At 40.2% G+C, this 27,718-nt stretch overlaps 1 protein-coding gene across 1 annotated transcript in view; it reads left to right on the forward strand.

Moving 5' to 3' along the window:
• Nucleotides 1–27,718, forward strand: part of ADGRG4 (adhesion G protein-coupled receptor G4) — a 131,767-nt gene that overhangs the window by 15,939 nt on the left and 88,110 nt on the right. The window contains 13 exon segments of the mRNA XM_061178225.1: nucleotides 1–958; nucleotides 1,413–1,579; nucleotides 1,581–3,554; nucleotides 3,556–4,931; nucleotides 6,343–6,442; nucleotides 9,804–9,863; nucleotides 11,317–11,363; nucleotides 12,932–12,977; nucleotides 14,471–14,634; nucleotides 15,824–15,956; nucleotides 17,710–17,828; nucleotides 27,500–27,614; nucleotides 27,616–27,711. Of these exon segments, the coding sequence (XP_061034208.1) occupies nucleotides 1–958; nucleotides 1,413–1,579; nucleotides 1,581–3,554; nucleotides 3,556–4,931; nucleotides 6,343–6,442; nucleotides 9,804–9,863; nucleotides 11,317–11,363; nucleotides 12,932–12,977; nucleotides 14,471–14,634; nucleotides 15,824–15,956; nucleotides 17,710–17,828; nucleotides 27,500–27,614; nucleotides 27,616–27,711 (5,355 nt within the window).

Below are 27,718 nucleotides of genomic sequence, written 5' to 3' on the forward strand. Positions count from 1 at the left end.
AGTTTCTGGAGCCACATCTGTAACCAAACTGCCTGAGTGTAAACTTACCAGTTTACTACTAAAACCCACCTCTATGTCCACAGTAACTGGAAATGAACTTCTTTCAACGCCAAGGGAGACAGTTGTTCCACCAGTAGATAGAATATCTACCCTTGCTTATGTTGAACCAAATTTTTCTACTGAGGAGAGTGCTTCTGAGAACATGCAAACAGAGACAAATGGTACAATTGCATCTGGAGAGACAACAGCCCCTGTCGCAGAGTCTGCAACAGCACAAAGATTCAGAACTGCTGTGACAAGGAAAGAAACCACTTCCCATTTTCTTAAGGGAAAATCTACTGTAGCAGCGACAACCGAGGTTTCTCCATTTGCAACGATACTGGAAGCAACAGATGAATTTGTTTCCCCCCTTCCTGATATAGAGAAGCTGACTACCCGATTGGATAATACAACTGCAACTACTGAAGCGAGAGAAAGTTGGCTTTCTGCAAAATTGGTGAAAACCACACCTAAGAATTCACCTAATGGAACTACAGAAATCTTTAATTCAACCCACATCTACACAGCACATTGGACTTCAGAGACTCTACCTGAGGGGAATCCAGCTCCATCTCCCACTTCAGGGAGCACACAGACATTTTCTGAACCCCTGGGTGCTTCCACCTCAAGGATATTGAGGACGAGTTTTGCCGCTATCCCTACAGACAGGACAGCTATGTCCTTGACTGCTGGTGCCTTGTTTCCACAGCCTATAGCCACGCATTCCTCAGCAACCCCTGTGCCTATTACCCTTGTGTTCTCACTGCTGGTTAATGTCTCTGCTGTCACCTCTATGGTGCTGTCTGAGGAGACTAAGGTTACCATGCCTGGGCCTTCTACACTGGCCAGGGCTTCCTCCACATCTCTGCCCTCAGATATCTCAACTCTGTCATCAGCTGCAGTGACTACAGCTGCGACAGTCCAGCCACCGCAGGGGGTCTTCCAGGTCCCGACGGAGAGGGGTAAGGGACTGAATAGCACCGTGAGTATGGGGTCAGAAGGACCAAGACAACGGATGGTTGCAAGGCACTTTATTTAGAACTTACTGAATCTTATATAGACAGAAGAGGAACTCATTATTAGACAATGAACCCATAGAATTGCTTATCGTCTCGGTTCAGTCACTACCACGGACGTCAACAAGTTTACAACGACTATCCTTGAACATTATCTTCCCTTAGCCAGGCTCACACACAGCCCCCAGCCATAAGGAACAACCAGGACTCTCAGTTCCCTGAGGTCTCCTGGCTTGAGATAGCTTTGCTAATCTCTTTTACATTCCTCAGGCCTGGGAAAAAGAGTGCATGCCAAGGTAAGGGCTTTGCTTTTTGTGAGAGACATACTGTCTCCTCCAGGAGTTACCTCCGGCTAAGACTGCATGCTTCCCATCGATGCCGCCATTGGATCAGAGCACTTCCACAACCAGCGGTACCGTGCCTTCCCGCAGAGACTCCATCCACACCACTTCAGAGGCCACAGGGATCTCTGTCAGGATGACACCCACGGCAGTTCCCTCTCTGACAGAAACTCTAGTCCCCTCCCACTCCTGTGGCAACTAAGGCTGAGACCACCCTTCTGTCCACCTCAGCTGACACAGTAACCCCTTCCACACCCACTCTTGGCTGCTCTAAACCTCTCCCTGACAACACTCCTGTTGTGTCCTCCACTCATGTAACCTCAGCTATGTCTACACCATTAGCAACCCAGCCCATAGCTCAAGTGGAGGAGACTTCTACCCCTGCTGTCAGCTTTCCATACACTTTCAGTGGTAGCGGAGATGTTGTTAGCTTGGCTACGGGCACCACAGACACTTCCGTTGTTGATGACGCCATGCCCTCACAGACCTCTGCCAACAAGCTTATTACTTCACTATATGGTCACATTTCTCAGTCTTCCACACATCTTGTAAACACACTGGTCCCCACCTTATTAATGACTGACATTTCTACCTTATCTTCTGGCAAGGAGCAGATGACCACCTCCCTGGGAAAGACCCCCAGAACTCTGAAGGTGACAGAAATGTCCTCATCAAAGAATCCTCTTATTTCAGCCTCCCACAGTACTGAGGCCACAAAAATTTCCAGTCACCAAACACATTCACTTTCAGAGACTCCGTTTGTGACTCCACCTAATGAGAATCCAACTTCATCTCCCACTTCTGGGAGCACACACACGCCACCTACCTCAACAGCAGATGTCCACATTTCCGAAATGCCTACCAGTCTTGGGAAAACAGCTCTCCCTTCACAAGCTCTGACAATTACCATGCTTTTGTCTCCTGAAAAAGAGAGCATGAGTGCCCTCTCAGTATATACTCCCAGGACTGAGAAAAAGATAGTAAGCACCACCTCTGTGACTCACCCGTTCTCACACCGCCAGGATACTTCATTTGCAGATACCATAACTTCTGGGACAACCAGGATATCAAATCCTGTAAACAATAACACAACTCTTTCACACTTGCTTTCATCTAGGACTCAACCTGAGGTGTCTTCAGTTACCTCTCCTATTTCTGAAAGCACACAGACCTCCCCTGGGACTCTGTCTCTTTCCACGGCTCTACTATCTAATGCCAATTTTACAACTATGTCTCCTGACAGGATCACTACAGCCCTTTCTGCTCCAAATGTACCTACAGCACTTCTTGGGAAAACCTCTATGGCAACGTCCACTCCCATCTACCAGAGGTCCCCACGGCCAGTTAGTGTCACTGCCTTCACCTCCAAAAGTGTTTCTGACACTCCCACGGTACTAATGACTGAATCTTCTAAAACAGCACTCGCAGATTGTTTGAAAAGTCCTTCTGTAGCCACTTCTGGGCCTGTGTCTGAGATGTCCTCAATGCCAGTTAATGACTCTGCTCTTCTACCTTCTGTTGTTTCTTCTGATGCTTCCACAACAGGTGGATCATTCTATACCTTATTGTCTTCAATGACCCCCAGGCCTTCTATGACCATGCAAATATCGACATTGGATGTCACCCCTGTGACATATGCTGGGTCTACTTCAAAAAGCACCGTGGCTTCCTGTGCTTTCCCTACTTCAGAAATAACCGAGGTGTCCTCCAGGATCACACCTACATCCTCTTCCTCCCCAACAGAGCCAACTTTTCCTTCTGTGAAAACTATTCCAACCACTATAATGGCTGGGATAGTGACTACACTCGTAAGCACCCCTGCCTCTCCTCTACTCAGTTCTAGGAACACTGAAGCTATTTCTTCCATTCCAAAGACCACATTTTCACCATTTCTATCAACAACCCGACAACCATCACAAGGATATGAGGCCACCACTCTGGGCATATTCTCTGGGATTACTAATAGCTCTCTATCTACTGTAAGCAGTGGTAAAGTAACAGTTCTCACAAATACTTATTCCAGAATTGCCGCCCCTGAAAGTGTGCTTTCATCTACTCCCTCAGAAAATCCCCACACTTCCTTGAATATTCAGGTTTCCCCCTCTTTGACTGGCTTTAAGAGCACTCCTGGACCCACAAAAAGTGTAAAAGCCACCACTTAACCATTCTTCAAATACAGAAAAGATGACTTCCTTGTCAGAAAATACTTCAACAGCCGTGACAAAAGGTGCCACGTCTGTGAATGCACCTGTTTCATACCCTCCCTGGATTCCATCCAGTACAGCTCCACCCTCTTTGACATCATTTCTTTTTTCACCTCAAAGTACTGAAGCCGAGTTCTCTACTCCAAAGACTTCTTTTCCTCCTACATCCCAAATGGTTGAATTTCCAGTTCTGTGAACAAGAACCACATCTAGTAACACACAGCCTCTGCTTATGACTTCCTGGAGCACACCCACAGCTGAAGATTCTCAGTTTCCAACTTCTACCACTGCTCATGTTTCTACACCCAACAAGATGGAAACAGAGAGTCCTTCCCTTGTTCCAGAGTCTTTGTCAAAATTCACAGCCTCTCAGACTGGTCTTGTATCTGGAGGTGTAATGGCAATGTCATCAATTTCCACAACAGGAATTCTTCCTACCTTGGGGATGTCTGAGAGCCCTTCATTATCAATATCTTCAAGATCTGTCCCTACTACTTTGGCTGACATTAAGCACACATTTGAGAAGACAACCACATCTGTAACTCCTGGGACCACACTCCCATCAAATCCTTCTGGTGCTGCTTCAGGATCTATAATTTCAAAGGCTACTACTTCACTCATGCTGACTTGGATCTTATCTAGTCTCCCTTCGGGTTCCCCTCTGGCAACTATATCCAATACTCCTCACGTTATATCTTCCTCTCCAGTAGAGGTGTCAAAATCCACCTTTCTGACTTCTGACATAACACCAACACACCCACTCACTAACTTTAGGACACAACCCTTTGCTGGTATAAGTGCCTTACTCACCAAAACCACCCCTTCACCTACAGTGGGTAGTATCACTACTGGCTTCCCAAGTTCTTTCCCTATGTCTGTAAAAATCACAGATGACAGTACCTACATTTCCAAATCCCCTGAAGCATTTTCCAGAATCACCTTGACTGCCAAGTCCAGGACTGTGTCTCAAGTTCCATCCTTTAGCAGAATGAGTAAGTCACCTCCTACAATTGACCACACCCGGTCTATTGGTGCCGTACTTCTACCTAGCCCTACAACAACATCTGCATGGAGCAGAATCCCAGCTGCATCAGCATCCCCGACATTAGTTCTTCCTAAGCCCACACAGGACTCTGTTCTAAATATAGCCACCACTACATCCACTGCTACTGGAGCCCCATTTCCACTCATACCCACTGGAGTAACACATCCTTCTACAGCAACTGTGTTTTCACTACTGTCTTCCTCTTTTGAGACAACCTGGCTGGACTCCACACCTTCCTTTTTATCTATGGAAAATTTGACTTCACCTATTGCTGTTAAGTCCAAAGGTATGTTCCGCAATATATGTGGCATAACAGAATGCATGCACAATGGGATGTGTGTTCTCCAAGGGAGCCAGTTGTCTGAAGGCAGAAAGGTAAAAAGAAGGGTACAGGTATTTCTTATCTCCTACAGACAGTGGCTACAGGGGGTACCTTATCCAATCACAGAATTCTCTAGCCATCTTGCCTACCTTTGTTTTTTTGAAATATAATGCAAATGTATATTTCCTCTCAGTATGACATTTCTAAGCCTCCTTTCCATCCATTTTGTTCCTGATGCTCTGACTCTGACTCTACCAATGTGAACATGGATCAGGAACCTCACCCCCTTCCCTATGAGAGGATTATATGGCCTTAGGTCCAACATGTTGACCACATGCCAGAAAACACCAGAAGATACTCTAGCTTGCCCTTTTTGTTTTTTTAAAAATATTTATTTATTTGGCTGCACTGGGTCTTAGTTGCAGCATGCAGGATCTCTTTTTTTAGTTGCAGCATGAGGGATCATTTAGTTGTGGCATGTGGGATCTAGTTCCCTGACCAGGGATCGAACCTGGGCCCCCTGCATTGGGAGTGCCAAGTCTTAGCCACTGGACTACCAGGGAAGACCGCTAGCTTGCTCTTTTTGAATTCCTTTTATGCAGGTTTCAGTCATCTCAAGTCCCCACCTCCAGTTGGCCTCCAATGCTTATCTGTAACCAGGGAGTATTTGGCTTCCAAATCATTCAAATATTGGATGTTCCTTCAACTTTGATAGATAGATAGATGATAAATAGATAGATAGATAGATAGATAGATAGATAGATAGATAGATAGATAGATAGATAGATAGATAATTTTTGGGCTGCACCATGCAGCATGTAGAACTTCCCCAACCAGGGATCGAACCCGTGCCCCCTGCAGTGGATGTGTGGAGTCTTAACCACTGGACCACCAGGGAAATCCACTTTCTCAACTCTTAATATTCTAAAATTGAAATTTGATAGTACAGACAAGAGAAACAAGGAAATAAAGAGAAAAGCCTGAAGCATAAAGCAAGGCACAGGAAGAAATAAATATTTTCTCAGTACAAATGAACTTGTGTGATAATGTTCAGCTTGGCCATTAAAAAGACTGGAAATCTGTTGGCCAATGAAAACTACGATTTGTGGGATTTGTAAGAATGTCCATTAATTGTGTAGAAATCAAGGAACAGCCCAAATAATTAAAGCAAAAATGCAATGGTACATCCTGGTTTGCTTTTGTATATGGAGCCGGAAGTACTGGTTCTTGACCTTGGAGTTAAATTAAGCAGAGTTTAAGAATGAGACTTCATTGTTTGGTTTCTTTGAAGTGAAGAGCAGTTTTGACCAGATTTACAGAAGTTAAATATCTTGAACTAAATGAAGGAAATTAATCTCCTTATTTTTAGTTACAGTTTCCTTCTACAATATTGAAATGAGCTTCTCTGTCTTTGATGAAGAGCTAAGGATCCCTATTACCAGGGTTGTAAAAGAATTTGCAAAAAATTGGGTAAATAATCTTTTGAATATTTATGCTACATAAAAAATACGTGAAAAAAATATATGACTGAGTAGATTAAAAGTAGGCTACACTTTTTTCTACCCATAATACATTTCACAGCAAATTGGTTTTGATTTTTTTTTGCTGCAAATTTATCCACTCTGTAATCAACACCATGAGGATGTATGAGGTCTCTTTTTCATAGTGCAAACGCTGAAAGCTTTTATGGGATGTTATTATTTTAATTGGTTTAGAACTGTACATTTCCCTCCACTGACATGAATTCTGGGTCTTTGCCAAATTTCCCTATTTGGGGAACCTAGGAGAGCCGTGATAACATAGCGTATGCCATTATACTGAAATATTTTTGTTTTCTGCATTTTCATTTCTTCTCTCTTTTACATAAGAGATGTTTGAGTTATCCTTACATTTTTCTGATAATAAGAGTAATACGTAAAAAATTCAGACTAAAATCTGAAACCCAGAAAGTAAATATCCTCCCTAATATCGCTTCTTGTATTAACTCCTCTTAACCAGTTTAAAGTATATTCTTTCAGATTTTTTCTATACGTATAGTAACAGTGATACATGTATGTTCTTTTACAAAAGTAATTAGAATCAGTAATTACGCTATTCTGCAACTTGCTTTCTTTTCACTTAACCCTGTATCTTTGAGCACATTCATGCTGGTAAATATAGATCTACCTCATATACTTTAACAGGATTTCACTGGATGGTTGTATTGTAGGATTTCTTTTTAATCCAGGCATCTTTTGGTGGACATTTAGGTTGTTTCTATTTTTTTCTCTATTTGGAAACAATGCTGACAATGATGCCCTTGCAATAAATTTGGGGGGCACTTGAGTATTTCTATAGGATAAATTCCTAGAACTGGAATTGCTGGATCAAAGGACATGAATATTTCACATTTTAATAGCTATCTCTAAGTGACCTCCCACCAACAGTAAACGATGATGTCTGTTTCCCCTCTCTCCCCATCAGCATTTATTTTCAAGTATATATGACATGATTATAAGTGCTTGAAAATGGGTGGGTGTATTCATCCACCAGGGCTGCCGTAACAAAATATGATGTACTAGGTGGTTTAAATGACAGACTTTTTTTTCTTTTTCTTTTTTTTTTTTTTAAACATCTTTATTGAAGTATAATCGCTTTACAATGGTGTGTTAGTTTCTGCTTTATAACAAAGTGAATCAGTTATACATATACATATGTTCCCATATCTCTTCCCTCTTGCATCTCCCTCCCTCCCACCCTCCCCATCCCACCCCTCTAGGTGGTCACAAAGCACCGAGCTGATCTCCCTGTGCTATGCGGCTGCTTCCCACTAGCTATCTATTTTACATTTGGTAGTGTATATATGTCCATGACACTCTCTCACCCTGTCACATCTCACCCCTCCCCCTCCCCATATCCTCAAGTCCATTCTCTAGTAGATCTGTGTCTTTATTCCCGTCTTGCCATTAGGTTCTTCATGACCTTTTTTTTTTTTTTTTCCCTTAGATTCCATATATATGTGTTAGCATACAGTATTTCTTTTTCTCTTTCTGACTTACTTCACTCTGTATGGCAGACTCTAACTCCATCCACCCCATTACAAATACCTCCATTTCATTTCTTTTTATGGCTGAGTAATATTCCATTGTATATATGTGCCACATCTTCTTTATCCATTCATCCGATGATGGACACCTAGGTTGCTTCCATGTCCTGGCTATTGTAAACAGAGCTGCAATGAATATTTTGGTACGTGACTCTTTCTGAATTATGGTTTTCTCAGGGTATATGCCCAGTAGTGGGATTGCTGGGTCGTATGGTAGTTCTATTTTTAGTTTTTTAAGGAACCGCCATACTGTTCTCCATAGTGGCTGTATCAATTTACATTCCCACCAACAGTGCAAGAGGGTTCCCTTTTCTCCACACCCTCTCCAGCATTTATTGTTTCTAGATTTTTTGTTGATGGCCATTCTGACCGGTGTGAGATGATACCTCATTGTAGTTTTGATTTGCATTTCTCTAATGATTAATGATGTTGAGCATTCTTTCATGTGTCTGTTGGCAATCTGTATATCTTCTTTGGAGAAATGTCTATTTAGGTCTTCTGCCCATTTTTGGATTGGGTTGTTTGTTTTTTTGTTATTGAGCTGCATGAGCTGCTTGTAAATCTTGGAGATTAATCCTTTGTCAGTTGCTTCATTTGCAAATATTTTCTCCCATTCTGAGGGCTGTCTTTTGGTCTTGTTTATGGTTTCCTTTGCTGTGCAAAAACTTTTAAGTTTCATTAGGTCCCATTTGTTTATTTGTGTTTTTATTTCCATTTCTCTAGGAGGTGGGTCAAAAAGGATCTTGCTGTGATTTATGTCATAGAGTGTTCTGCCTATGTTTTCCTCTAAGAGTTTGATAGTGTCTGGCCTTACACTTAGGTCTTTAATCCATTTTGAGTTTATTTTTGTGTATGGTGTCAGGGAGTGTTCTAATTTCATACTTTTACATGTACCTGTCCAATTTTCCCAGCACCACTTATTGAAGAGGCTGTCTTTTCTCCACTGTATATGCTTGCCTCCTTTATCAAAGATAAGGTGACCATATGTGCGTGGGCTTATCTCTGGGCTTTCTATCCTGTTCCATTGATCTATATTTCTGTTTTTGTGCCAGTACCAAACTGTCTTGATTACTGTAGCTTTGTAATATAGTCTGAAGTCAGGGAGCCTGATTCCTCCAGCTCCATTTTTTGTTCTCAAGATTGCTTTGGCTATTCGGGGTTCTTTTTCTTTTTAATTGAGGTATAGTTGACTTACGACACTGGGTCAGCTTCGGGTGTATAGCAAAGTGGTTCAGTTACGTATATATTATTTTACAGACATTTATTTTCTTACAGTTCTGGAGGTTGGAAGTCCAAGATCATGGTGCTGGCAGGGTTGGTTTCTGGTGAGGCATGTCTCCTTGGCTTGTAGATGGCCACCTTCTCACTGTGTCCTCCCACATGGCATTTTCTGTGTGTGTGCACGCAGAGAAAGAGAGATCTCTGGTGTCTCTTATAAGGACACCCGTCCTATCAGATTAGGGCTCCAGCCTTATGACCTCATTTAGCCTTAATTACCTCCTTAAAGGCCCTATTTCCAAATATAGTCACATTAGGGGGTTAGAGCTTCAACATGAATTTTGGGGGGACACAGTTCATCCCATAACAATAGGTAAGATGTAAATTGAAAAGCTGAGTGGAGAGATGGAGATGTTGAACCAACTGAAATAATGAATGCAGCTTAATGATCACATCATCTCAGGTAACTTTGCTGGGTTAAGAAAGAGGAGCAGGAATACTCAAACTGGTATGTTTTATCTTTTACGGTTGACTTCTATATTTCAGGACAGTGAATTTGTTCTTGCTAATCTGGCTGTTCAAATTAAAAGCAGGTATGTGAGTGTCATCTACTGTGGGTCTGTTTCTATCCCGAGGGGATTTCCTTTGTTTTTATCTGAGATTTAGAGACTGCTGCATTTTGAGTTTCATCTTCCCTTCTGAGTGTAAGTTCTCTTTGGAATGAGAAAGAAGTTTGTATTATTACTGTAGGGTATAAAGCCAATTGGAGAACAAAACAGAAGAAAGTAAATAGGGGAAACAGTAGAATTGGACTCAGTTACCCCTAATACCACTTTTAGCTTTAATATGCTATGATTGTGTGACTTAGGGAAAAAAAAAATCATGTCTTAAAGGGATGAAAGGCTAGGGATGGCCATTGCATGAGGATTTATAAGGCCTTTTACTTTTGGATAATGCACTTCCAGGAATTAGAAATTCCAAGGGAACTTGAAATGTTTAAAGTGAGGAATGCTGGTTAGTTCAAGACCTGCCTGGGGCACAGATTTGGAGAGGTGATTGCAGTGAAATTGGCAGGCACTGAGTAGTATCCAGAAGACCATGACAAAGGCAACTGGTCATCTGAAAAATATTTTCTCTGCTCCTGCCCTGCACATATACTAGTTCTCTGTCAAAGGAACATCCAGAAGAATCCCTTTGAAAAATAAGCATGGTTCTGGTATACCATGGTTAACTGATTTTTTAAAACATTGAATGTGACTGCCTGTCTTCCATACCCTGGGATTTTGGTTTCTTTTGCATGTTCAAACATAAATGGGTTCAAGAAGGTTCATAGAATGTAATGGAAGTAAATCCACGATAGGTTATTAAAAGAAAATTGGAAATGTCTGGAGTATACAACATTCTTTTAAAGAACCGTGTCTATGATTTTTCTTTATTACCAAGGTAATATGTGGTCATTGTAAAATCTTAGAGCTTTACAGAAATATATAGTATGGATAGCAAAAATCTTCAGAAACCTGCCTTTCCCCACCTACTCTGGTTAACAGCTTATTTTATATATTTCTCTAGATTTGTTGCCATGTGTTTCCTAAGAGAATGGGCTCCCACTCTACATACTGTTTTACAACTTTCTTTTCTTGCTTTAGAATACCTCATGTACATCCTTTCAGGCCAATACATACAGATCTAGCTTACTCATTTTGATGACTGCATAGAATTCTTTTGTACGGGTATGCCTCGGTGTATTTACCCAATTACCTTAGTGATGGACATTTCAGTTACTTCACTTTAGTATATATATTTTATACACCCCGGCTGGTATAGATTTCTAGAAGTGGGATTGCTGAAGCAAAGTCTTACCACCACTTTGGTGTGCAAATAATGACCCAGCTCTTTTAAAGTGTCTCCTTGGAGCCCTAGTATTATGAGAATTCCAAGCTGGGGGACGTTGCTGTTCTGCCTGAGTTGTCTTCCTCCTGAACTTGTTCCCTCATGTATTTGGTACTGTATTTCATTTTTCTATAATTTTTGATGATTTTGGTACAGAGACACTACTGAGGAAGAAATAACCATGGACCGAACGTTTGTAAGTAATTTTTCAAAACAAATCTACTTGTAACCCATCCTATACCTGATTAGATATAGCTAAATAGCTCTTCCATTCAAGTGTATTTTATCAGGCAAGGTTCAGTTGTGGTAACTGAGGGTCAAATTACATTACTTTCTTTGGGATCTGCACAGGAAGCCACTAAGAAAACCATCCTCTGCTTTTCTGAACTGTCTATGTGGTAGTTTTTTGAGGCACATTTTGGGGGCTACAGTAGTATGGAATGATTTGGGGATTGTAAATGATAAATGGAATTTCTTGGTTGTAGACATCTGGCAAAAAAGCCTGGTTTTTCCAAGAGTGACACAATTGTTTGCAAGACAGGCATTCACGTAATAAATCCAGAGTGTGACAAAACTATCTTCCATCATCTGTTCCAGTGCCTCAAAGCTTTACAATGTTAGATTCTGAAAGAATTAGTATGCGCCCAGGGTTTAAGGTGTTTAAATCTGAGACAAATATTTTGACTATACAAAATACAGTCAAGCCTACAGTGCATTCCAAATTATCTGCCATCATTTAAAATACTTTCTGTAAATACCTGAGTCAGAATTTAAAGATTGAACACAGTATAGATGACATCACATAACTAAAATTCCTGTCAAATAATAGATGTAAAAACCTTTTGGTGATAATATGGTCCCCAGAGTCAGGCTGCCTGGGTTAGAATCCCTGCTTTTCCACTTCCTAACTGTGAGACCTTGGGCAACTTAATTAAACTCCCTATGCCTCAGTTTCCTCATCTGTAAAATGAGGATAGTAATATTACCATTCCTCACAGGGCTGTTGGAAAGATGGAAAGGGATAACTTACATACAGTGCTTAGCACAGGACATAGAGTACAGTGAGATCTTGGTAGTGTTTAATATTATCATCACCACGTTTGGATCCAAATCCTGAAGGCTATGATGTTGCTCCCAGTTCTGTGAGTCATCAGCTGTGGGATACTGGGCAGATCATTTAAGTTCTGTGAGACTAGAAAATGGGGTGACCATCCCTGCATTACCTACCCTACAGTGTAGGTGTCAGGACTAAATGCATTGATGTTTTTGCAGGTGATTTTTATTTATTTATTTATTTATTTATTTATTTAAAAACAGTATCTCCTTTTTTATTTTTTAAATTTTATTGATTTATTTATTTATGGCTGTGTCGGGTCTTCGTTTCTGTGCGAGGGCTTTCTCTAGTTGTGGCGAGCGGGGTCCACTCTTCATCATGGTGCGCGGGCCTCTCATTGTTGCAGCCTCTCTTGTTGCGGAGCACAGGCTCCAGACGCGCAGGCTCAGTAATTGTGGCTCACGGGCCCAGTTGCTCCGCGGCATGTGGGATCTTCCCAGACCAGGGCTCGAACCCGTTTCCCCTGCATTGGCAGGCAGATTCTCAACCACTGCGCCACCAGGGAAGCCCCTGCAGGTGATTTTTAGATGGCAATGGGTTACATAAATGTAAAGTCTAATTATGATCTTCGTTGTTAACGATAAGCCCCCTAGTCAGTTGTGACGTTTGTTTAAAGATTTCAGTGACTACGTACTTTTCTTTTGCGTTATTTGAAACAGAGAGAAGGGCAAGGAATGGCTACAATTTCCTGTGTACCATACAGGTAGGAGTTGAGTTTATTCCTAGCTGGTACATTTAGTTCTGATTTTCCTTCCATTTAATTCTGTATGTATAACCTGTTGGTCAGAGTTGTCAGAAGGAGATCAAAGTACCTGTTGGTTGTTTTACAGATGCTGTAATTGGGCTCTTGCCTTCACGAAATAAGTTGTTTTGGTTGGTCACGGCACAGCCTAACAGCCTGCCTGCTGCCTCTTTGTAGTGAAGAGAAAATGGGGTCCAAAGTGGTCATAATTTGGGGATAGGGCAATAAAGCATTTATTGTTATCAAAAAAGTCCACGAAATACTGAGCAGGGAAATTGAAAAACAACATGGAAAGCAGCCTCGGTCCTGTTCAGACTCGTGGTCCGGCTCCTCCCGGAACACTGGCTATTGCTGGTCTGCTCGATGCAGCCCAAGAAGGACATAGAGCCATAGGAGGCTCATGGAAAGGTCATTAAAATGTTCAGGGTGCTAAGGGTAGAGGGTCTGCTCTACTCTTGCAGCAAGAGGAGAGGTTTAAAAAAGAAGAGTGGAATGGGTAGGATGAACAGGGACTTCCCCAAATATGGATCATTCGGGGGGGGGGGTCATGGCTTCGACTGGACATAGAGAGAAATTTTAGGTAAACACAGGCGCATCTGACTTTCAAGAGCTGATAGGAAATATAGGAAATGTGTTCTTCCAAAAGATGTATCTACAGATGGAAATGGAGAAAAGGCATAGGTAAGTTTGTGAATCTGAAATGTGCTCAGTAATGGAGGAGTAGAGGAATTTAGAATGTTTGAGGACCTCTCTACAGAGGTCGAGGTTAAGGACAGCCCTATTCTTTCATAACATATCTTTTAGTAGACAGAACATTCCGAAATGAAATATTAGGTCTTTGTGACCTTGGCTAAGGCTCAGTTCCTTCATCTGTAGAATGGGGATAATAATAGCACTACCTCATAAAGTTCTTGTGAAGATAACATGAATTAAAACGTGCAGAACAAGAGCTCTACAAATGTTGGCTACTGTTATTATCTTTATCATCATTATTATTCTATTATAGAAATAGGCCTTCTGCAGAACACAGCTTTATAGACTAATTGAGCATGTGCCTATTTGCCTTATTATTACGGTAATGATGGGTAAATTAGAGACCAGAAGGGTAAAAGGTTTTCTCTAAAGTAATAAATCCTGAGTACTCCATCTTCCCTATTAATTATCACAAACTCCTAGAAATTGCACGGCTAGTCAATTTCAACATAATGCAAATGTTGCTGACTGTTCTTTTGAAAATGGGTTTTGAGTTGTTTGTTTTGGATACGAGAAAATTTATCAGATGACTTCAATATGCTGTCTTCCATCATTTCTTTAGATTTGCCACTTAATAGCTGTAAAATGCTTGATATTTATGGACTACTAATTAAGTCATCTGCACAGAATTTCACCACCGCAAGCCAAGTTGCACTCTGTGGCCATAACTGCAACATCTTTCTTTTTGCTCTGCTTTTTAGCTGTGCTTGTCAGGTCATCATAAAGGCCAACTCTCCTTTAGTGCCCACCAAATTGATTAGCAGGATCAAAAGTAAAATACATGGCAACCTCACTCATGGAAACTTCACACAAGATCAGTTGATGTTATTAGTAAAGTCTGAACACGTTGCAGTGGAAAAACTAGGTAATTTGGGGGTGGGTATTTCCATATAAATTCACTCTTTGTTATAAAGCTCCAAATGCATACATAGTAAGAGATTCTGCCTTCAGAGGAGGAGAGAAACTGTCTTCAATTTCCTTTCCACATCCTCAGCGCTCATCTTGCCCTGACAACCTTTCTACCTGGAAGAGCTTATAAAAAACGAGTGCCAGAGGGGTTACCAGAGACCATCGATCCGCTCTGGATATTAGCAGCGACCAGTTCATCAATGGAGTGGGGAGGACTGTTTCTCTTGCTTAAATACACCAGAGAGGAAGAGGAAGGCGTCTTACATCCTCACTCAGAGAGAAGACTGGGATGGTTGGGCAGGGCTGGCTGGCCAGCTTCTCCGGCCACCCCGATTTCTGGAATCAGGGTCATAAACCTAGTGGGTGGTCGGTAAAAACTGGAACCTTGGGAATTCTCTGGCGGTCCAGTGGTTAGGACTCCATGCTCTCACTGCCGTGGGCCCAGGTTCGATCTCTGGTCGGAAGATCCTGCAAGCCACGTGGCGTGGCCAAAACAAAACAAAACAAACACCTCCCCCCGCAAAAAAACCACCTGGGACCTTACCACATAAACTTAGCTCAGGACATGTCTCCCTTAATGTGACAACACTTGGCAGCAAAACCTTGCCCTCAGCATCAACAAGAGAACAGAGCACCCTGGTCTGTACTACTGATGACGAATACACTGAGTTTACTAAAACCAAATCCACCCCAGAGTCCATTAAGAAGGGAGGCGCCACCAGAAAAAGAAGCCAGCCTTTAGCCTCCTGTCACTGCACCTCAAACTGTTAACTGCCAGTCAAAAGGAAGGCAATCGACAGGTGGGGACTGATTTGATTTTTTACTCTACATCCCTTTGCGTGGCTTGATTTTTTTCAATGCCTATGTACCATTTTAATAAAGCCAAAGCAGAAAAACTGGCCCATCAAGTGGTAGTTTTAATGCAAAGCACCAAACGTGAGATCGTACTGGGAGCCTTATTTAAAAAAAAAAAAGAGATTCCATTTAATGTTATTTTCAGCCTGGTTTAAATTGCCTGGTAGAAAACTTTCCCCTTTTATTTGCTGATGTTTATGTGCAGGGTAATAACGTTGGGTGGTAATGGATGTTCATGAAACTTTTAAGTGCCTTTTGCCCTTTCAAATGTGCATACATTTCCTCTGTAGAGCCCGGAAAGTGCAAAGCCGAAGAAACAGCCTCTAAATACAAAGGGACATATAAGTGGCTCTTAACCCACCCTACTGAGACAGCCCAAACTAGATGCTTAAAAAATGAGGATGGAAACGCTACTAGAATCTGGTATGTACCAGCCAAGTTCTAATTGAGAGTTCAGATACATAAAGATCTGCTTAACTGGGAGCATGTTTCCATGTCATTTGAGCATGCTCCCTCCCTTTCTTTCTTTTACCTTGTGGACCTACTTAAGCATACACATGCCATATAATAACATTCCAGAAAAAAATTCAAAACAAGAGAAAAAAAAAAAGCACCCATAATCCCACGACCTGAACACAGCTGTTTTTAGGTTGTCGTATTTTTCCATTTAGCCTTTCACCGTATGCCCTTTAAATTTTATGTAGTGGTATTCACCGTCCTTATAGCACTAATGTTATTTACCCTTTCACTCAATGGTTTATCAAACGTTTTCCATGCTTTACATTCATCTTCTTAATGACTTTTTCAAAAACCTGCCTCGGAAGCTACCTCGTTGATGGGCCATAATAATTTACTAAATCACTCTTCTGTTGTTGACTTTAACATTTTCCTTTTAAAAATCATCAGCCCCTCTTTTCTCACTCTCTGCTACTGATTTATGCCATTAACTTAAGTGGGCAGGCCAGAGGGGCAGCAGGTTTTGACAAAAGCTTAAAAATTCTCTTTTGGAGGGTGACATCTTGGACTGGGTCCTACCTCTTCCTGCCTGCATCTAATCACTTAGCAAGTCATGCAGCTTTTGTGGTCATAATCAGAGCTCACATCTACCCTTTCTTCTCCTACCCCACTGCCACTCCCTGGGTGCCTACGATTAGAGTAGTCTCCTTGCCTTCTAACTGCCCACTACCCCCCAGCTACACTCCACCAGCGTGATTTTCCTAAAGTATGGCTGTCATCGTTCCAATCTCCCACTCCAGTTCCATATTGCCTCAAGAATTAAGTCCAAACCCCTAAAGTACTCAAGACCTGCAGGCTCCTTTCCCTAACATGCACTCCAGCCAACAAGGGCCATTGCCATTCTGGACTTGCATCTCTTTCTCTGCTTGTGCTATTTGCTCTGCTTGGTTGGAGGAGTGGGGGACACTTTCTCCATCTCTGTCCTTTTAGCGCCCAGCTCAGCTCAAAAGTTGCAAATAAGTTCTCCTTGATTGATGGTTCAACAGATTCTGTTTTGTTTATACACTTTTTCCATCTCATATCTTGCCTAATAAATGTAGTTACATTTACAGTCTCAAAGCACCAAGTTACAAGCTCCTCAAGGGACGAGACCTTGCCCTGTTTGTCTGTAGTACCTACTACCAGTCCTAGAACACAGAAGGTTCCCAATAAATGTGTTAGCTGATTTGAAACGAACTGGCTTGAATTGGATGGGGCATAGTGGAGGGTGGATGATGAGGGCCAATGAGTCACAGAGGGTGCTATACTAACTGCCTTGAGTAAGTTAATATGCTGAAATAGAGACCACAATTCTAACAGGAATTCCCTCTTAAAATAAGGGTAAGAGGCAAAAGTGAGGGTAGGAGTCATGTCCAGAGGGGTAAAAATCTCTGCCTTGACTCTCGGTCCGATGGATGTGGCCCTGCTCCATCTCAGCCTCTCTTGCCTGTTTATACCTCCTGCATGGGGACCCTAGATTCACTTGCTCCCCAAGAGCAAAGTTTTCTTCACTGTACAAACACTGGGCTACCACCTTTGCTATCTCAGCCAGGAGGCTGGAAGTGGGCAAAGGGGAGGCATGCCAAGGACACACCGTGTTCCTTCACCATTCGCTTTCAAAGTATTCTGGCCTCATCTTCCAACCATGAAGCTTTTTGTTCATCTCTCCTCTCTTTTTCAGCTCAATCAGTATCAACACTGGCAAATCTCACTGGGAAAAACCAAAGTTTAAACAATGCAAATTGCTTCAAGTGCTTCCTAATAAAATTGTGGATCTTGCTAATATTACAATAAGTGACGGTAAGACTGTTCTGTACACATTAGAGAAATAATGGAACTCAGTTAGTTTGTCTACTTGACCTGAGACCAGAGAGAGTACAGGCAAACCTCCCGTAGGAAAATCTGCCTGACAACAATCCAATTTCAGAAACGAGGTAGTTACATTGGTGGAGGTGGGAGTGGAGCATGAGAAGTCAGAACTGTCAGTGTTTTTTGTTTTAAAATGTTTTTTATTTTATAATTTTTGGCTAGTTATTATTTTTGTTTTATTTTAATTTTTTAAAAGTTTTAATAGATAATACTTCATATAGTTCAATATTGAAAAAATAAGAAAGTGTATGCAGTGAAACCTCTCCCTCCCACTGCTAACCCCAGCCATGCAGTTAGTATCCACGGAGATATCTATGCATCTATAAGGAAATGAGTGTGTGTGTGTGTGTGTGTGTGTGTATGTATATTCTTCTTCCCGTTTTGTATGCAAAGTGGAGTGTGCTATACATGCTGTCCTGCACCTTGCTTTTTCCTCTTAACATTATATTGCAGAAATTATCATACTAGTATATGATAATATAATATACATTCTTTTTTTGACTGAGTTGTATTAACTGCATGAATATGCTACAATTGATTTCTTTAACCTGTTGCCTGTGGATGGTAATTTAACTTGATAATTACACTTTACTTTTAAAATACTGCTGTAATGGATATCATGCATGTGTCATTTTGTGCAAGTATGGTATGCTTGAAACATAAATTCCTAAAAGTAGAATTGCTGGGTCAGTCATACATTTTTTAAAGATAAATTATCTTTTATTTGCTATGCCAAAATTTTTTGAATTGATAAAGCTAGACTTTACATTAGCATTTCTTTTTTTTCTTATTTGTCTTATTTCTTTTAGTATTTTTATTTTATTTTTAAATTTTTTAATGGTTTTTCTTTTTTTTCTTTTAGTATTTTTAAAATTGAAGTATAGTTAATTTACAATGTGTTAGTTTCAAATGTACAGCAAAGTGATTCAGTTATACATGTGTAAATATATATATTCTTTTTCAGATTCTTTTCCATTATACGTTATTACAAGATATTGAGTAGAGTTCCCTGTGCTATACAGAGGGACCTTGTTCTTTATATATTTTATATACAGTAGTTTGTATCTGTTAATCCCAGACTCCTAACTTATCCCTTCCCCTTTGGTAACCATAAGTTTGTTTTCTATGTCTGAGTCTGTTTCTGTTTTGTAAGTTCTTCTGTGTCATATTTTAGATTCCACATATTAGTGATATCATATGGTATTTGTCTTTCTCTGTCTGAGTTACTTCAATTAGTATGACAATCTCTAGGTCCATCCATGTTTCTGCAAATGGCATATTTCATTCTTTTTTATGGCTGAGTAATATTCCATTGTATATATATATATATATATATATATATATATATTTATATATATATATATATATACCATATCTTCTTTATCCATTCATCTGTCAATGGACTTTTAGGTTGCTTCCATGTCTTGGTTATTGTAAATAGTGCTGCTATGAACATTGGGGTGCATGTGTCTTTTCAAATAAATCATACTTTTGATGGTGTCAAAATGCTCTCTGTAATAATTGCACCAACTTATACTCCCACTTGCAAAGTGTGAAAGTGCCTGTTTCAGAACATCTTCAAATCAACACAGCATGCTATCAGATTTTAGGATCTTGATTTGATAAGTATAAGTTAATCTCAATGTAGTTAAAATTTTTTATGGAGGTACTGACATCATAAAATTCAGCCATGTAATGTGTACAATTCAGTGTTTTTTAGTCTATTTGCTAGATTTTGCAACCATCACCACTAATTCTAGAACATTTTAATCACTCCTAAAAGAAACCCCATACATGTTAGCAGTCACTCTCCATTCTCTCCTCCCCCCAACCCCTGGAAACCTCCAATCTACTTTCTTCCTTCTTTTAATTTTATTTTATTGTAGTAACTACACTTTATGTGAGATCTACCTTCTTGACAATTTTTTAAGTGTACAATACATTTCTATTGACTGTAGGTACAATGTTGTACAGCAGATCTCTAGAACTTGTTCACCTTGCTTAACTGAAACTTTATGCCTGTTGATTAGTAACTTCCCATTTCCCTCTCCTCTAACCCCTGGTAACTACCATTTTACTCTGTGCTTCTGTGAGTTCAACTATTCTGGATTCCACGTATAAGTGAGATCATGAAGTATTTATCTTTCTGAGTCTGGCTTATGTCACCTAGCATAATGCCCTCCAGTTTCATCCATGTTGTTGCAAATGGCAGGATTTCCCTCTTTTTTAAGGCTGAATAAAATTCCATTATGTATGTATGTATACATATACATGTATAATAAAATTTTATTTATTCAATTATCTCTCTACAGACTCTTAGGTTATTTCCATATGTTGGCTATTGTGAATAATGCTGCAATGAACATGGGAGTACAGATATGTCTTTCAGAAAATGATTTCATTTCCTTTGGATATATACCCACAAGTGGGATTGCTGGATTGTATGGTAGTTCTATTTTTAATTTTTGATTATTTTCCACAGTGGCTGCACCAATTTACATTCACATCAACAGTGTACAAGGGCACCATTTTCTCCACACCCTTGCCAATGCCTGTTATCTACTGATTTCTGATAATTGCCATCCTGACAGTTATGAAATGATATCTCTTTGTGGTTTTGATTTGCATTTCCTTGATGATTAGTGATGTTGAGCACCTTTTCATATACTATTGGCCTTTTGTAAGTCTTCGTCTGAGAAATGTCTGTTCAAGTTCTTAGCCTTTTTTTCTTTTTTAACATCTTTATTGGAGTATAATTGCTTTACAATGGTGTATTAGTTTCTGCTTCATAACAAAGTGAATCAGTTATACATATGTCCCCATATCTCTTCCCTCTTGCGTCTCCCTCCCTCCTACCCTCCCTATCCCACCCCTCTAGGTGGTCACAAAGCACCGACCTGATCTCCCTGTGCTTTGCGGCTGCTTCCCACTAGCTATCTATTTTACGTTTGGTAGTGTTTATATGTCCATGCCACTCTCTCACTTTGTCCCAGCTTACCCTTCCCCCTCCCCGTATCCTCAAGTCCATTCTCTAGTAGGTCTGCATCTTTATTCCCGTCTTGCCACTAGGTTCTTCATGACCTTTTTTTTTTTAGATTCCATATATATGTGTTAGCATACGGTATTTGTTTTTCTCTTTCTGACTTACTTTACTCTGTATGACAGACTCTAGGTCCATCCACCTCACTACAAATAACTCAATTTCGTTTCTTTTTATGGCTGAGTAACATTCCATTGTATATATGTGCCACATCTTCTTTATCCATTCATCTGTCGATGGACACTTAGGTTGCTTCCGTGTCCTGGCTATTGTAAACAGAGCTGCATTGAGCATTTTGGTACATGACTCTTTTTGAATTATGGTTTTCTCAGGGTATATGCCCAGTAGTGGGATTGCTGGGTCGTATGGTAGTTCTATTCTTAGTTTTTTAAGGAACCTCCATACTGTTCTCCATAGTGGCTGTATCAATTTACATTCCCACCAACAGTGCAAGAGGGTTCCCTTTTCTCCACACCCTCTCCAGCATTTATTGTTTGTAGATTTTTTTTATGATGGCCATTCTGACTGGTGTGAGATGATATCTCATTGTAGTTTTGATTTGCATTTCTCTAATGATTAATGATGTTGAGCATTCTTTCATGTGTTTGTTGGCAATCCGTATATCTTCTTTGGAGAAATGTCTATTTAGGTCTTCTGCCCATTTTTGGATTGGGTTGTTTGTTTTTTTGTTATTGAGCTGCATGAGCTGCTTGTAAATTTTGGAGATTAATCCTTTGTCAGTTGCTTCATTTGCAAATATTTTCTCCCATTCTGAGGGCTGTCTTTTGGTCTTGTTTATGGTTTCCTTTGCTGTGCAAAAGCTTTTAAGTTTCATTAGGTCCCATTTGTTTATTTTTGTTTTTATTTCCCTTTCTCTAGGAGGTGGGTCAAAAAGGATCTTGCTGTGATTTATGCCAAAGAGTGTTCTCCCTATGTTTTCCTCTAAGAGTTTGTTAGTGTCTGGCCTTACATTTAGGTCTTTAATCCATTTTGAGTTTATTTTTATGTATGGTGTTAGTAAGTGTTCTAGTTTCATTCTTTTCCATGTAGCTGTCCAGTTTTCCCAGCACCACTTATTGAAGAGGCTGTCTTTTCTCCATTGTATATTCTTGCCTCCTTTATCAAAGATAAGGTGACCATATGTGCGTGGGTTTATCTCTGGGCTTTCTATCCTGTTCCATTGATCTATATTTCTGTTTTTGTGCCAGTACCATACTGTCTTGATGACTGTAGCTTTGTAGTATAGTCTGAAGTCAGGGAGCCTGATTCCTCCAGCTCTGTTTTTCTTTCTCAAGATTGCTTTGGCTATTCGGGGTCTTTTGTGTTTCCATACAAATTGTGAAATTTTTTGTTCTAGTTCTGTGAAAAATGCCATTGGTAGTTTGGTAGGGATTGCACTGAATCTGTAGATTGCTTTGGGCAGTATAGTCATTTTCACAATGTTGATTCTTCCAATCCAAGAACATGGTATACCTCTCCATCTGTTTGTATCATCTTTAATTTCTTTCATCAGTGTCTTATAATTTTCTGCATACAGGTCTTTTGTCTCTGTAGGTAGGTTTATGCCTAGGTATTTTATTCTTTTTGTTGCATCCACTCAGAATAGTTCTTCCACCCCAGGGACCTGGGGGAGATGGTGAGTACTACTTGGCTGCCTAGCCCAGTGGAACGATACCTCCACAAGGCAGAGCTGTGGGGGATGGGTGCAGTTCCTAGCTCAAACGCCATGGCCTCCCACTGAACTTAACAAGTTTCTGTAGATTTTCTTGAATAAATGCTTCTCAATCTGTTGTAAGATCTCCCATCAATCTCCAGACACTTTGAATGATTGTCTGCTAATTTTGACCAACACAATAGATCTCTCTCTTGGTGAACTTTTCCCCAAGCCTATCCTTACAACACCATCCTGAAAGGCCTGCCTCTCCTTATCAGTGTTTTTTAAGTATACATAAAGGTTTTCCTCACAGAATTTCAGTTTATACACACCTTGTCAGGCATAGCTCTACTGCATAAAGTGGGTTCCTCCCATCCTGAAGAGTTGGAAATTGAGATGCAGGCTTTCCAGTGCCCTGCAAAAGAGCCAGGGAAGAGCCTTGAGGCAGTGAACTTGAGTCTTGTCTTTTTGCAGAAGATGTAAATTCGAGATCCTTGCCAAGGAATATCTAGAGGAATGAGAAAAGCAAGCACAACTCTGATGATTTCTAGATCTGAAATCATGAGTCAGGGCAAGAGGGAGTGTTGCGACTTGAAATGAGTGGGCAGCAAGACAGAGAGGTCTGTGTTTCCTGCTGGCCTCCCTCCTTCTGAGTGACACATTTTTCTTAGACATGCTAATAGAATTTTCTCTGTGGAAGAAAAAGTTAACAAACAACCATCACAACAACAAAAGCATTGCATTGGGTTGGGATTTTTAGAAAATTAACTGTCAGAAGTCACTTTATGAAAAAAAATCTGCAGAGAAACAGAACAGTTAGAGGGTGGCTGTAAGGTATATAACTGAAAAATAAACTATCAAATTTATTAGCTTTGGAGGAATCCTTCTCTTCTCCTTGTAAGGTAGGAGCTTAATGAAAAATGAGTAGAGTTAAGGAAAGAAAAATGCATTCATGTTGAAACAATTTTTCTTTAGCTTTCGCTCTTGCTGACAAGTATGAGATATCTTGGTTGGAGAAAACTCATCAGTTCCCCACTTAAATCCTCAATTCACATGACTGCTTAATTTCACAGTTAGAAAAAGTACACTTATTTCAAAGTTCTGTAGATATGGAGGATGCATCACACTCTGAAGTTGGCTAGAACTTTTCACAACACTGTCTTCTGTCTGTGTTCATCCCACCATCAGGGCAGGAGAGTGTGTGATTGAGAGAGAACAGTGTAATTCACAGGATGTTAGGGAGAAGGCCTGCAAAGTATAGCTGTTCCAACCCCCAACACCATGGAGAAAAGAGACAAAGGCACAGACACTGTAGTAGGTAGTGATATTGAAGAACACTAGCTTTGGAATCAAGCAGGCCTGAATTAAACTCTGGGTTAGAACCTCTGTGTCTTAATTTCTTAATCTGTATAAAGGGGATAATATTAGTACCCACCACACAGGGTTATTGTGATGAGTAGATTAAAAAAATGTACATGTAATGCCCTGCCATGGTATCTCGTCTCCAAAGCAGCCGCCATCAATTCACTCCCTCCTTGTCAACTGGGAGTTGAATCAAGGCTAGCCTGTGACTGCTTAGCCCATTAGAATTGGGCGGTAGTGATACTATGCCAGTTATGGGACTAACTTTTAAGAAGACTGGAAGCTTCCACTTCCTTTCTCTTCGTACGCTCTCATTTGGGATTCTTCCTCTCAGAAACCAGACACCATGCTATAAGTAGTCCAAACAGTTGTGTGCTGGAAAATGTTTAACAGCCAGCTCTATGGAAAAAAGGTAATAATTTGTAGTATATGCTGATTTCCTTGGTGTAATACTCCTCCCAAGGCTGAATACAAACTACAACATGTAGCACTGAACATAAAGTTGGTAAGAGATGCACGGATACAGTAGATATAAACAGTCACAAGAGCATAGATTATTAAAATGTAGTAAAATAATTAGGAAGTGATGAGTTCTGAGTACTACCATTATTTTTAATATAATTTATTTAATTGTAAGTTTATATAATTTAACTTTTAATAATGGCTCACAAAATTCCTGAAAGTGTAAGAGTTGGTTCTCAAGTGTTGATACAAGCTGGCTCCAGTACACCATAAGCTGGATCTAGTGTACCACTGGGCCTAAGCCAGTGAGAGAGGCCATGTGTAGGGAGGAGCCTCAACTAACTCAAGGGACCCCCAAATGACAACCCCAACAGACCAGTCCATGGTCGCATCAACTGTGAACCATGTGAGGGAGCCATCTTGGACTTCCAGCCCAGTCTAGCTTTCAGATGACTCCAGTCCCAGCTGCCATCTGACTGCACCTGCATGCGAGACTACAAATGAGAAGTGCTCAGCTGAGGTTAGCGACACAAAGAACCATGAGAGATAACAATAAATTGTTGTCTTAAGTCATTAAGTTTTGGGTCTTTTTGGTATGCAGCGGTAGATAACTAGAAGACTGGCTTATGGAAATTGCTCAATAAATAACAGATGTCATTGGTTTTTTTTCTTTTTTTGGCTTCACAAGCATGTGGGATCTTAGTTCCTGGACCAGAGATCAAACCCGCACCTCCTGCAGTGGAAGTGCAGAGTCTTAACCACTGGAGTGCCAGGAAAGTCCCAGATGTTATTGTTTTGATTGTTGTAATTACTGGCAGATTAATTTTAAGTGTTTCAAGCAATGGAGATTATTTATTCTACAGCTAATAAGGGAGGATTCCTTTTGTTGTTTTTGCTTGGGGACTTAGAATTTTTACACGATGAGTGTAATTTGTCCTGGATTTTACTTAAAAACCATACAACTCCTGATGAAAAGTCTGTAATTACTTTCCACAATATAGTTAGTCTTCCACTGGCCTATTGTTTACTTTCATTCTGCCATAGCAGGGACTGCATGAAGTGAAGTCACATCACTGAAGCCCAAAGAATAATGACCCAGGTAGGCAGCTCTGGTTATCCCATTTACAACAAAGCCTGAACAATTTAATAAGAGCAGTAGAAAGATCTGTGAATGAGCATGCTCTATTTTTCTTCCATCTCTAGTCTTATTGTTTTCTGTTTCTTTAACTGACCAGAAGATAGATGTAACAGGGACAAATTATTAATTTTGAAGTAATTTCAACTTATTCAATCTTCTCCCTTCCTTCCATCTCAGAGAGAACTCTGCTGCCTCAGTTCCTATGTAAGCCACTGTTGGGCAGATTGGGGTTATGATTAAGGCGGGAAAATTGAGAGGATCTCAGTTAAGATTGCTTAATTTACATTGACAAGGACAGAGAGTTATTTATAAAGATGGGGGGAAATAAAGCAAGAAATGAGAGGAAAAGGGGAGAAAGAAAAAAAATAGCCTGTGTGGGCTATGTTGGGGATAAAGTTATGGAAGGCTTGGGGTAGGAGAGAGAGATTTGGGGAGATGCTGCCAACTGTGGAGGACATTGAAAGAGAGGGAGAAACAGAGAGAGAAAGAGTTGGTTATTTGTAATGTAACTTGGGTTAAGTGTGTTATGAGTGTAATGTCTCTGAAATTTTTCTCAATAGAATGTATTTTTCAATTAGTTTCCATTATATATTAAAAATTTTTTAAATTAATTTATTTTATTTTATTTATTTTTGGCTGTGTTGGGTCTTTGTTGCTGTATGTGGGCTTTCTCTAGTTGTGGTGAGTGGGGGCTACTCTTCATTGCGGTGCGCGGGCTTCTCATTGCGGTGGCTTCTCTTGTTGTAGAGCACGGGCTCTAGGCACGTGGATTTCAGTAGTTGTGGCACACGGGCTCAGTAGTTGTGGCACACGGGCTTAGTTGCTCTGCAGCATGTGGGATCTTCCCGGACCAGGGCTCGAAGCCATGTCCTCTGCATTGGCAGGCAGATTCTTAACCACTGTGCCACCAGGGAAGCCCTTCCACTATATTTTGATTACTGGACTTGAATGTGAGTGTTTTAAGCTAGGAGGGCACCATAAGGGAGCCCAGCTTTATATAGGTTATATCGAACTAAAATCTAATTTTGCCTAGTTTTGTATTTCTTTAATGAAGCTCTTTAACAGTGGGTGATGATCCAAACAAAAAACTATTTTAAAAAAGCATTTATGAGATATAAAGGCATTTGAACACTGAATATTTGATGATGTTGAATATTATTGTTAACTTTTAAAAGAAATGATACTGGTATTGTGGTTTTGACAAACAAGGGTCCTTTGGTTTAGAGATGCATACTGAAGTATTCATGGATGAAATGATATGATGTCTGGGTGGTGCTTTAAAATAATCTGGGGTTGAGGGAAGGTAGGTGGGATTGTAGATAAAATAAGATTAGCTCTTCCTTGACCCTTGTAAATGAAGCTAGGTGATTCATGAGGTACATGGGGATTCTTTATACTATTCTTTCTACTTTTGTGCATATTTAAAAATTTCCATAATAAAAGTGAAGAAAAAAGTGGATGAGTTAATATCTATTGTTCTCACTCTCTAGAAAAATCTAAGTCACTTTTTATTGTTATGTGGTCCATATTTGCTTTTGTTCTGTGTGTTGCTGGTTTTTGACAGAAAAACATAATCACCATCCTTGATTATGAAAACACAGACTGAGTGTGATATTTGAGTACAGGTGGGATCTACTTAAGTCAATCCAATACTCAAAAGTCTTAACTTAATTAGACTCTAATTGCAAGATAATCTTTAGTGACAAGAAAGGTTTCCCTGGGGGATTATTTAAAAAAGGATTTAATGAATAAAAATTTGACTTATGTGCTACTTTCTGGGACTCCATCGATTGTAGAAATTAAGGTCCAGCGTTTCCTTTTGTAAATTTTGTTAACTTGGTATATATTTCCATTTCACTGCCTTTACTTTTTAAAGGGAAAGAAGCAGAACAGCATGGCTCCAAACTAGGTAATGCAGGTCTTACGTTTCAATTTTCTTTCCCCAGAGAATGCGAATAATGTTGCAGAGCACATTTTAAATTTAATCAATGAATCAACTCTTCTGGATGAAGAAGAAACAAAGATTATTGTTTTGAAAGTGTCCGATATTTCACAATGTGATAAGTATGAAGCTAACCCAGACTATATTACAAATAATTAATTCTGCTTTGGGAAAGCAAAACAATTCAGCATCTGATCTGCATGAAGTAAGCAATGAGTACGTA

This window comes from Eubalaena glacialis, chromosome X, assembly GCF_028564815.1.
Source record: "Eubalaena glacialis isolate mEubGla1 chromosome X, mEubGla1.1.hap2.+ XY, whole genome shotgun sequence".
NCBI classification, from domain to species: domain Eukaryota; kingdom Metazoa; phylum Chordata; class Mammalia; order Artiodactyla; family Balaenidae; genus Eubalaena; species Eubalaena glacialis.